General features: G+C 35.7%; 1 protein-coding gene across 2 annotated transcripts in view; it reads left to right on the top strand.

Annotated features, from left to right (window-relative positions):
- LOC129945941 (uncharacterized) overlaps positions 1 to 9185 on the top strand; it is a 214447-nt gene extending 205262 nt beyond the window's left edge. The window contains exons 6-7 of one of the 2 annotated variants that reach the window (XM_056055924.1): positions 7561 to 7889; positions 7949 to 9185. In XM_056055924.1, coding sequence (XP_055911899.1) covers positions 7561 to 7889; positions 7949 to 8230 — 611 coding nt within the window. In that variant the 3' untranslated portion in view covers positions 8231 to 9185. The remainder of the gene's footprint in view (positions 1 to 7560; positions 7890 to 7948) is intronic. The other variant, XM_056055925.1, reaches the window with a different exon arrangement.
- Positions 9186 to 12847: the final 3662 nt, after the last annotated feature.

The following is a 12847-nucleotide window of genomic DNA, read 5'->3' as shown; positions in this document are numbered from 1 at the left end:
TATTAGTTTTCACATTACAAGAGAGTAGAATACGAGTATAGCAAAGACCTCTGGGTGGCTTTTCGTTCCACTTGGCACGCCGGCCGTGTCGACTTGTCTGACGGTCGGTCGGTCTGTCTATCAGGCGATTAGCTTTTTCTTCGATGCCAATTGTCCTGATTTTAAGCACAGATTAGGTTCGAGTTAAATTACATTACGGAAAAAACTACTAACAATCAGTATTTTGCATACCTATTACACACTTATATAGCCAAACAAAAGGCCAATGGCTTCTTGAAGTATATAAAAGGCTAGAAGCATTTACGTCTACAACAGCTTTTGCATAGAAATGTAAGTTCACTTCTTGACCTGATTGAAAACATATGCACACTTAACTAGCTACTGAAATATAGATACTCTAAAAGATTGCAAAGATTAATATTGAAAAGTTGAATTTTATAAACAATTTTTTAAAGTTGATACAAAAAACGACTTAAATGAAACTTGGATGACATTTATAGACTTATAAGAACTACAAATAATGTAACCCCAACATAAATGTATGTAACAAAGAACAAAGGTTTTGATATAAACCTAAATATTATATAAACACAAAAATATTAATAGAAATAACAAAACAAACAAATAATGTTAATTCGTCTGATTTTCTTACAAAAAAAACATGAATTATGAGTTTTTAAAAAATGATTGCAAAAAATTACGTAAAAATTACTTGAAACTGAGATCTCCATGTACTCTCACATTTTTTTAAAAATGTAGTTAAAGAATTTCTATTCGTACTTTTACTTTAGTTGGCGCTACAGCGCATTGTGCTCCTGGGCCTCAAGTAATAACTTTCGCCAGCTTACTCGATCTCTAGTTTGCTGCCTGCAGTTTCGAATACCAAGTTGACGTGCATCGGCCTCAACTTGAATACTCCACCGGAGATGAGGCCTGCTTCTGCTTCTCATTCCCTTAGGCTTGACGTTGAATATCTTACGGGCTCGAGCATCGATGTTCGTTCGCTCGACATGCCCCAGTGGCAAGTCGCTGTACAGCTCGTATAACTCTTTGTCGACATAAACCGGATCATAGATCATACGTAGAACCTTCCTCTCGAAGATACCAAGAGATCCTTAATCCGCCTGGGAGAGGGTCCATGCTACTGCACCATACAGCAAGACTGGCATGATTAAAGTTTTGTACAGTGTCTGTTTGGTACTTCGCGATAGGGCCTTATTCCTTAACTGCTTGCTTAGGCCAAAGAAACAGTGATTAGCAAGTATAATTCCACGATTGATCTCCGCGCTGACGTTATTTGCAGAATTAACAGCAGTGTCCATATAAGAAAATTCGTTTACCACCGCTAAGTTATACCTGTCTATTGTCACGTTTTGACCAAGTTTACGGTGTGAATTGACTCTATTTGACGACAGTAAATACATCGTTTTATCGTCGTTAATTTCAAGACCCATTTTCTTTGCCTCGGACTCGATATTAGAGAAGTCACCCGTCACTACTCGTTTGGTTCTTCCCATAATGTCGATGTCATCTGCATATCCAAGATATTGTGTGGATTTTTGAAAGATGGTTCTAACGTTGGTGTTGCACACCACTCTTTCAAGAACAATATTAAAGCAGTTTCATGACAGCGCATCGCCTTGTCGAAGTCCTCTGGTGGTTTCAAGGTTTCGGTTGAGTCTCTTCCAATTTTGACAGAGCAACGAGCATTTTCCAACGCCATTCTGATAAGTCGTATCAGTTTGGTATGGGTACTAAAACTCAACATGGCACGGTATAGTTCGTTCCTGCCTATACTGTCATAAGCTGCTTTTCTAGGATTTGGCGCAGAGTGAAAATTTGGTCAAGAAGAAAATTTTCCAGGCCTGAAGCCACATTGGTAAGGGGCAATCAGTTCGTCAGGCGTTCAAATAATACGCTTGACAAGATCTTGTATGAGATGTTTAAAAGGCTAATACTAGCTAGCTGGTGCATACTCCTTACTAGATCTGCTCCAGCATACTTAAAAGGCTCCGCCTGCAGACAGTCATCACCGTCTGCTTTGTTCGACTACAGTCCCATGATGGCTAGTTTGATCTCACTCTGGTCGGGTGGGTGGAACTCTAGATCGCCAACCAAATGGATTTGGCGTGGCTGCTCGCTGGTGGAATCGTTGACTTCATCGCCATTAAGCAGCAGGTTGAAATGATCTCTTCAATTTTCATTCCTAGTTACATGTAATTGAAAAGAGTTAATTCATAATTACACAATAATAATTAATTAATAATTACACAAAGATGTAATTAAATATTATTTTCGTCAATTTCGTTTAAGTAAATTATTTTTGTATGTGTGTTGGTTTAATTTTATAAATCAATAATAAAATCAATTACCTTGAATGAAATTTCAAAAAACTTGAATAAACTTATTTCACTTTTCAATTACATGTAATTAGTAAGAGCATTTTTCAATTACAATTACATGTCATTCAAATATTTATTCTTTTAATTACAATTACGTTTATTTGTAATGAAATAAAGGTTAATTACTAATTACTTGTAATTTAAAGAAATAACGAAAAGAATTCAATATTTCATAATTATTCAAAAGTTGTAAATGTAGATGGCATTGCATGCTCTTTTTTATTTTTCAGTCGAAGAGACTTTTAAAGAGTGTGACTTTACTGACTGCAATCACTTATTAAAAAGTCCTTGCAGCGGACTTTTTTTTATATGAAGTTTTCTACTTGCTAAAATGATCACACTCTTATTTGCTAAAACTGAAGAAAATTAATCGAAATATTGGTATTTGCGATTTTTCAACTGCACTTCGTCGTTTAAAGTGACTCACCTACTAGCCTTCTTTTTGCTTCACCCTCAGCAATTTATTGCTATAAGTTAAAAATTTTAGGTCAACTATGAATCAGCTTTCTGAAAACCTCCAATTATAACAATTAATAGTGTGTATATCTACTTTGTATAAGGAAACACTGAGAACAATACCTTGTGAGTAACTCTCTCAAAAAAACTCAAACCGTTTATCCTATTTCGAAAAAGTAACACAATTTGACATTGTTTCCCGTGAAACCTGTCAAAAACTTACAAATCAGTAGAAAAACTATCCTAAACAAACAGTTTCACAGCCTTTTTATATACATATTCCCTAAAAGGGGAACAAAGTTGTTTTTTTTGCTTTGGTGTCTAGCATTCAAATGCCCTTTACTTTCAATCAAAATAAAACAAAACAAAACCCATGTTTAACTTCTCGGTAACAAACAGCGTCAGCCGTGTCCCGTCAGCACATTCCCATTATTAGCAATAAATAAAATATGCAACACAGTGTTATTAGTAGCTGTTACCTATATCTACTTCTCAAGACTTCAATCTGCCATTCCAACTCTCTATATATCTCTGGGTATATCTATTCGATATACGTATAGACGTCATTCCATATTTGGGACAGTAATAAAACCTGCAACATCACACAGCTCTCAAAGTCCCAGAGTGTGTCCGAGTCTGAGTCTCCGCGCTAAGAAAAAAAATAGAACCTGGAAAGCGTTAGTAGTAACGAAAATTTACGAGCATTGAAAATGGCCAATTCGTAGCAATGTGTCAAAAACAAGATAAGCTTTTCTGTTTCTTTTTTTTAGTTTTGATATTTTTGTTTTTTTATATTATTGCGGTGCGGGACGAAACCTTTTTGTCCATTTTCTATTTTCTAAAAGAGATACATTAATGCGATACATTTCCTCAACCATACTCATGCTTTGAGTCCTAATGAATGCAAAGTGTGGCTGAGTTTGTAGAGATACTTAGAGCCTTACACATTACACCATGGCTGACGGTGTTTTTCGGATTAAAGTGGCAGCTGTTGATATACATTTTTCTGAACGCAAGGTAAAGTTACATGCGAAAATGATAGCGCGGCTGTTCAAGACGTGTACATATATATTCGTAATAAAATAGGCTAAAAGTGTGGATAAGATTTTATCTATGTGACTTAGAGGTGGTGTTATTGCCGAGATTAAACATTTACCACTGTACTTATATGAATTGCACGTGAGTAGGTTAGGTACGGGTATAATGTAAAATTCTTGACTTAATTCTTTTTCATGTTGTTGTTGTTGTGGATTGGTTAAAATTTAAATATAGAAACACGATTTGGATACCAAAGCTTCTCAATCACCAACAAGTGAGATATTGCACAATTTTATTGGAGATTTTCATTTGACTAATTAGAAAATCTTGTTTGGCAAAGTTTTTATAGTCTATCTACCTATGGTAGATCAATCTATACATAAAGGTGTTACATTTATTTAGAGTTAAGCGAAATGAGACATTAAACGAGATTTGCATTTTAGTTGGTGTAATTATTATAATGCCAAAAGTTGTTAGTTAAGTAACTAAGTCTTTAAGATTAGATTGCAGAGCTTGAGGGAGAAATGTCAATGGCTTTGACATGAATATAGCCTTGAGATGTGAACATTGATATGTGTTAGATATTTTTTATTTTATTTACTTTTCGATAGAAAAACTAGATTGATTTTTAATACAATGAAAAAATGGAAATCAGTGACTGATGACAGTGAATGGACTGACTGAAAATCATCATTTAAGGAAACGTAAGTAAAGCAGGAGAGGTTTTTTGTAATGGGTGTTAGTGAATGTTTGAATAAGAACTTAAAAGTTGGTTAAAACACACCCTTTCTGATATTTTTCTACACTTTATACTGATTGAAAACATTGAAAATATTTTTCTTTAATAGACAGTCCTCCAGAAATATACGAAACATGATTAAATAAATTAGGTGGGGAACAGTCCGTAGAGAACCAGGGCCTAGTGACTTACAACTCTCAACCATTCCTGTGTGCGAGTAATTGCAAGGATGGAGAGGACCTACAGTTTATATGCCGAATCCGAACGGATAATTTCAGAAAACACTTTTTCATGACAAGAATTATTTTTGGAGAATTTGTCAATTCCTCGCAATAAGCATTACCCGGGAATACAAACTTTAGGTGGCATAGGCAGGGATCGAACCCAAGACCTCTGGCATGAAGCATGACGCAGCATAATGCCACGGGTACTACCGATCCACGATTACATCCATTTACATTGATTTATGTACTCCTTACGTAAATCTGTTTTACTCATCACATAAATATTGGAATAATATGTAGATGTATGTACTGATTTCATAACCAACAACTTGACCACAGGTTGCTGGTTTTTTTACCTTGAATTATATAATTTATTGACTCATTACATTTCGCTTGTACTGATCACTAGTGAGCTGCGTTAAATAGTTTTTTTTTATTTTGATTGATTGTGTATTTCAAAAACAGTAGTTTTTTGTTAAGTTAGATTTTGATTCAAGATTTTGTGTAGTGAATACATATCTCACTGTTGTCAGTGCATACTTACATACTTATTAAAATTATGTCATCTATATGGAGTTAAGGTTAAAAACTTTGCATAAACTGACTCCATAGATTTTGTTTTAATTTGCTTTTATTGCTGACAGTTTAATTTTGGTGCATACATTAAATTGTAAACATTGAATGCAAACTTTAATCTTTACAGGGAAGTTTTATAAAAATTCCATACAAAATTCAGTAACAACGTTTTACTTAAAAGTGTATGTACTCAGTGCAAAACTATGATTTTGAATGATGCTCTTCAATTTTGATTTTACCAAATCGAATTCACTGCGAATAAACAATATTCATTCAATGTAGCATTTCAATTCTACTACTTTTGGTGAAAGCCATTCCCCATTCTTAATTTCATCCTTTTGCCGTGATTGTATCGTTTTTTTAAAAACCTCCATTATACCGAAACAAATTTCTATACCTCATTGACATAATGTTCATTAACTAATGACCGACGATTAAACAAATTAATAATCGTCTACAAAAAGCCTTACAAGATATTCAATGTAAAATATATAATATAATAATCCATGCAGACTGATACTACTCCACCATAGCGCAGCAGCAGTCTAGCCTACCAAACCAAATCTATAAACAAATCCGAACAAAAAAAATTAATTATATTAAAACTGACACAATCAACAACATAATCGGCGTCTAATGAATGTTCCACTTAAAAACACTGCGCACAGACACAAAGCCATCCTAAGACGGCTTTTCGCAGATAAATATTAGTAGGTAAGTTAGCCTGGGCAACAAGCTCGATTATCATAGGCATGGCACACAGGCCAGAGACACAGTCGCAAGAGACTAGCGACTAGACAGTGTTGTGGAGGCTGCACACAAGACCTATTAATGTACATAATGAACCTGCATCTGCGCGCAGTCGCACATAAGATACCCAACAACCATAGATTAATGGCCAAAAGGTCGTTCCAATTTCGCACGAACAAGTATTTCATAGCGTTAGCCCGGTTTGGTTTTAAAGTTGCTCGGAGTCGGTGTATAGCTCCTGGCCGATTGGGCCTACTTGCTTTTGACAGCAAAACTCAGCTATTAGTTTGCGTGATAAGAGACATTTGATAAGACGAAGAGCTTGCAGCTACTTCCATGTCGTGACATGGTGTATAGCTTTGGACTAGTTGCCTGTCCGTCTGAGATAAAAAACAGTCTTCTGTCGTCTGGTATTTCCTTCTTAATCCTGTTGGCCAACATATACTCGTATTTACACTCTTTTCACCAACAAAAAAAAAAAGAAAACAAAAATCATAAAATAACTTACACTTTGAACACTCAGATTAGTCATACATAATTTAGTTTGGCGAAAAGTTTATGGCTGTGGCCCGGTTGTAGTCTGCTTTATGTTGACAACTTTTTTATGATAGATACCTACTTTTTGCTAAGGCATATATGCATGTTATTTGTCGCGGTCCGATACGTTTGTTGGTCGGTTGTTGGTGAAGCACAAGAACCGCCAATTCTGTGACATTGTTTTGCTTTATATTTATGTATTTGCATGTCAAATTTATGACCACTTTGGTGGTCTATTATTCATTCCATTCAAAACATGGGTATGTAGGTATACACAAGCGGACTGACTGTTAAAAAAACAAAAAAAAACTGTTGTTCCATACCGTGGAGCAGGGTGAAAGGTGATATGTAAAATATTGAACTGGGTGGAATGTGTCCGCCTTAAGGACAACTTAAACTAATGGAGAAAATTTTTGAGAATTGTTGGGGGCAGAGATCGAAATATGAGAACAAAAAAGTTAAATAAGCACTTATTGCAAAACAATTTGAAAAAAGATATTTTTGCTTTGAAAACGTTGAGCTGGACGGTTCTTTGTACTTGGTGAGAGCATTTATTGTTCAAAATTTGAAACAAGTTGCTCCATAAAATATAAAAAGAGGTAATTAATTCCGAGGCCTTGTTACATCATTTAATTGATTTCCAATAGCTTTGCGTTTAATGCTATATAAACTCAGTTAAGAGGATAAACAGGATTTTATAGTTCGAAGTATCCCAAGAAAACCATTTTATAAAACAAAAACATGACATAAGCAAAAATAAAGTTTTAACCTCAACTCTTTTGTTTGAGAATAGTTACATAATTTTATTTTGGTTAAATTATTTGTTGTTTCCTTTTAGGAGGCCGCCCACTTCCCTGGTGGTGTAGGAACAGTAGAGCTGGCACAAATGGACGTGCCTCGATGTCAGCCAAACACCCCGCAGACAGTATACGTAGGCCCACCAGCAATTCCGGTGTATGGACTTGGCTCAGCAATCGAAGATCATCAGCTGGTCCTGATCAAATTGGACCACCTTCATCGTCACCTGCAGAAAATCACTACACCCACATGGATGATGCGTATAGTCCGGTCGGCGTCGGTGAAGCTCTTTACGCTGAATTGGACCGTGAATCAGTACGATCAGCTAACCCATCGTATCAGAACACCGCTTACAGTCAGTGCGGTGAGGTAGGTTCATTAAAGAAAATACCTTTTCTCACAAAAACTAACATATTCCTTTCAACTAGAAGTATAACTTCCAAGCACACGATCAGGACATTCCAATGGTTGTGTCATCAGCACCAAGCAGTGCCTATTACTCGGATCTTTCTGTGACAGCAGTTCCCGGTTCCAACGATCGGGCCTATGAAGTAGTTGGACTCACGGTAATGTCACAACCACTGCCAAATTGGGATGCGACGGGAGATTCTAGTGGTGGCAGTAGTGGAGGACTGGCCTCTGCGCGACGTATACCCCGCCTAGCGGCCATCAACGAAAGTACGACCACAGTGCCCTCGGATTATGTTTAATTTTTGAGTTAACAAACAAATGGGTTCTTTGCTTTTTGCTCCTCTCCTGCCACACATCCTCCTAATTGATATACTAAGTTATTTTGTACAATTTTGTTGTAAAAAAATATATACATACACGAGCTTAAGAAAATTTAGTATTAGTTTAAACATATGTAGTTTTGTTTAATCAATTATTTTCCTTTATTCTTCTAATAAATAAAGTATAATAAGCGATGAAATCGTTGGTGATATTTATATAAATTATAATTAATAAAAAAAAAAGTTAAAACAAATAACCAATTCTGTACTGATGTTAAGTAAAACGAAATACAATTTAATATAAAAATAAAAACAACAAATATAAAGAGCTTCTTTTAAAAAGAAACAGCGAATCATAAAAATAAAAAATAGAAATAGAAATAGAAACAAAATTAGTGGACATTTTTATTGTTAAGAAAGTAATTTTTATATATACACAACAAACACACACGAAATATAAATTCTATATGTATACAACAATAATTAATTATTTTAAATCGAAGAATTAAAAATATATTGTATAAAGATATATTTACAAAAAAAAGAACATAAAATGCGGTTAAAACTAAAACATAATAAAACAAAACGTTTTTTGCTCATAAAGCAGTAGTAATTCTTTAGTGACATGTTGAAAATGCAATTAATGCTGCCAATACAGGAATAACCAATTTAAAAAAATATATAAAATTTTGGTTTCATACATTTTAAGATCTTAATTTAAATTATTGAAAATAAAAATTAAAATAAACTTTTTAGTTTTGTTCAAAAATTGTGATTGTTTTCTTTTGTATTTTAAGTTGAACGTAATCGTTTTGTCAATATTTTAAAAATATTGTTAATTTAAAATTACAATTACTTTCTGTTTAGTTGTATGATGGTCTTGTATATAGTAATTTTAATAAACATGAAAAATCTTTTAAAACTAATATCATAAGATTAATTTGTAGTTGGTTTTATTTTGAAAGAGTAACATTCTCAACAAGCTTGGTTTGTGTTACCAATCCCAATGTTTTCAAAAAACGATCGGTTGAAAATCTTTCCATAACTATAATTCTCTTACCAATCTTTTAATTTGCAGTTGTGGATGGAGATTACCTTTCTCTTGATGCGCATCTCGACGGGGTCGGGAACAATGTTGAAAAAAATGTTTTTTTTAGCCAAGGGTTTTTCGAAAAAAACTAAATGTAATAATTTCAAGAGATATATACATCGTTGGAAAGGTGTGTTTATGCTCTTCAAGGCAGTGAAAGCGGCATCCTGTTTCAAGGCTTGGTTGCGGAATTTTCGCAATCAACACAAAAAATCTGCTGTGGGTTGCGTGAAACTTCCGTAACTTTGCATAATCCTCATTATCTCGGAAAGTAGAACTCGTAAAAACTTTTGGTTTGCAGTTGTGGGTAGAGCATGACAATACCTTTCTCTTGATGTGCATCTCGACGCGATCGGGAACAATGTTGAAAAAAATGTTTTTTTTGCGTGAAACTTCCGTAACTTTGCATAATCCTCATTATCTCGGCAGCTAGAGCTCGCAGAAACTTTTGGTTTGCAGTTTTGGGTAGAACATGACAATACCTTTCTCTTGATGTGCATCTCGACGCGATCGGGAACAATGTTGAAAAAAATGTTTTTTTTAGCCAAGGGGTTAGCCCACGATTTTGTCGAAAAAAACTAAATGTAATATTTTCTCGTGATATATACATCGTTGGAAAGGTGTGTTCATGCTCTATAAGGCAGCGAAAGCCGCATCCTGTTTCAAGGCTTAGTTGTGGAATTTTCGCAAACAACGCAAAAAATCTGCTGTGGGTTGCGTGAAACTTCCGTAACTTTGCATAATCCTCATTATCTCGGAAAGTAGAACTCGTAAAAACTTTTGGTTTGCAGTTGTGGGTAGAGCATGACAATACCTTTCTCTTGATGCGCATCTCGACGGGGTCGGGAACAATGTTGAAAAAAATGTTTTTTTTAGCCAAGGGGTTAGCCCACGATTTTTTCGAAAAAAACTAAATGTAATAATTTCAAGAGATATATACATCGTTGGAAAGGTGTGTTTATGCTCTTCAAGGCAGTGAAAGTTGCATTTTATTTCAAGGCTTAGTTGCGGAATTTTCGCAATCAACACAAAAAAACTGCTGTGGGTTGCGTGAAACTTCCGTAACTTTGCACATTCCTCATTATCTCTGCAGCTAGAGCTCGCAGAAACTTTTGGTTTGCAGTTTTGGGTAGAACATGACAATACCTTTCTCTTGATGTGCATCTCGACGGGATCGGGAACAATGTTGAAAAAAATGTTTTTTTTAGCCAAGGGTAGCCCACGATTTTTTCGAAAAAAAACTAAATGTAATAATTTCTCGAGATATATACATCGTTGGAAAGGTGTGTTCATGCTCTTTAAGGCAGTGAAAGCCGCATCCCGTTTCAAGGCTTAGTTGCGGAATTTTCGCAATCAACACAAAAAATCTGATGTGGGTTGCGTGAAACTTCCGTAAATTTGCATAATCCTCATTATCTCGGCAGCTAGAGCTCGCAGAAACTTGTGGTTTGCAGTTTTGGGTAGAACATGACAATACCTTTCTCTTGATGTGCATCTCGACGGGATCGCGAACAATGTTGAAAAAAATGTTTTTTTTAGCCAAGGGGTTAGCCCACGATTTTTTCGAAAAAAACTGAATGTAATAATTTCTCGAGATATATACATCGTTGGAAAGGTGTGTTCATGCTCTATAAGGCAGTGAAAGCCGCATCCTGTTTCAAGACTTGGTTGCGAAATTTTCGCAATCAACACAAAAAATCTGCTGTGGGTTGCGTGAAACTTCCGTAACTTTGCACATTCCTCATTATCTCTGCAGCTAGAGCTCGCAGAAACTTTTGGTTTGCAGTTTTGGGTAGAACATGACAATACCTTTCTCTTGATGTGCATCTCGACGGGATCGGGAACAATGTTGAAAAAAATGTTTTTTTTAGCCAAGGGGTTAGCCCACGATTTTTTCGAAAAAAACTAAATGTAATAATTTCTCGAGATATATACATCGTTGGAAAGGTGTGTTCATGCTCTATAAGGCAGTGAAAGCCGCATCCTGTTTCAAGGCTTAGTTGCGGAATTTTCGCAATCAACACAAAAAATCTGCTGTGGGTTGCGTGAAACTTCCGTAACTTTGCATAATCCTCATTATCTCGGCAGCTAGAGCTCGCAGAAACTTGTGGTTTGCAGTTTTGGGTAGAACATGACAATACCTTTCTCTTGATGTGCATCTCGACGGGATCGCGAACAATGTTGAAAAAATGTTTTTTTTAGCCAAGAGGTGTTAGCCCACGATTTTTTCGAAAAAAAACTAAATGTAATAATTTCTCGAGATATATACATCGTTGGAAAGGTGTGTTTATGCTCTTCAAGGTAGCGAAAGTTGCATCCTATTTCAAGGCTTGGTTGCGGAATTTTCGCAATCAACACAAAAAATCTGCTGTGGGTTGCGTGAAACTTCCGTAACTTTGCATAATCCTCATTATCTCGGAAAGTAGAACTCGTAAAAACTTTTGGTTTGCAGTTGTGGGTAGAGGATGACAATACCTTTCTTTTGATGTGCATCTCGATGGGAACAATGTTGCAAAAAATGTTTTTTTTAGCCAAGGGGTTAGCCCACGATTTTTTCGAAAAAAACTAAATGTAATAATTTCAAGAGATATATACATCGTTGGAAAGGTGTGTTTATGCTCTTCAAGGCAGTGAAAGCCGCATCCTGTTTCAAGGCTTGGTTGCGGAATTTTCGCAATCAACACAAAAAATCTGCTGTGGGTTGCGTGAAACTTCCGTAACTTTGCATAATCCTCATTATCTCGGAAAGTAGAACTCGTAAAAACATTTGGTTTGCAGTTGTGGGTAGAGGATGACAATACCTTTCTCTTGATGTGCATCTCGACGCGATCGGGAACAATGTTGAAAAAAATGTTTTTTTTAGCCAAGGGGTTAGCCCACGATTTTGTCGATAAAAACTAAATGTAATATTTTCTCGTGATATATACATCGTTGGAAAGGTGTGTTCATGCTCTTTAAGGCAGTGAAAGTCGCATTCTATTGCAAGGCTTGGTTGCGAAATTTTCGCAATCAACACAAAATATCTGCTGTGGGTTGCGTGAAACTTCCGTAACTTTGCATAATCCTCATTATCTCGGAAAGTAGAACTCGTAAAAACATTTGGTTTGCAGTTGTGGGTAGAGGATGACAATACCTTTCTCTTGATGTGCATCTCGACGGGATCGCGAACAATGTTGAAAAAAATGTTTTTTTTAGCCAAGGGGTTAGCCCACGATTTTTTCGAAAAAAACTAAATGTAATAATTTCTCGAGATATATACATCGTTGGAAAGGTGTGTTCATGCTCTTTAAGGCAGTGAAAGCCACATCCTGTTTCAAGGCTTGGTTGCGGAATTTTCGCAATCAACACAAAAAATCTGCTGTGGGTTGCGTGAAACTTCCGTAACTTTGCATAATCCTCATTATCTCGGAAAGTAGAACTCGTAAAAACATTTGGTTTGCAGTTGTGGGTAGAGGATGACAATACCTTTCTATTGATGTGCATCTCGACGCGATCGGGAACAATGT

The sequence above is a fragment of the Eupeodes corollae genome, chromosome 2 (genome assembly GCF_945859685.1).
Source record: "Eupeodes corollae chromosome 2, idEupCoro1.1, whole genome shotgun sequence".
Taxonomy (NCBI): domain Eukaryota; kingdom Metazoa; phylum Arthropoda; class Insecta; order Diptera; family Syrphidae; genus Eupeodes; species Eupeodes corollae.
Note: the sequence above shows the minus strand (reverse complement) of the source record. Positions and strands in the feature narration are given on the sequence as shown.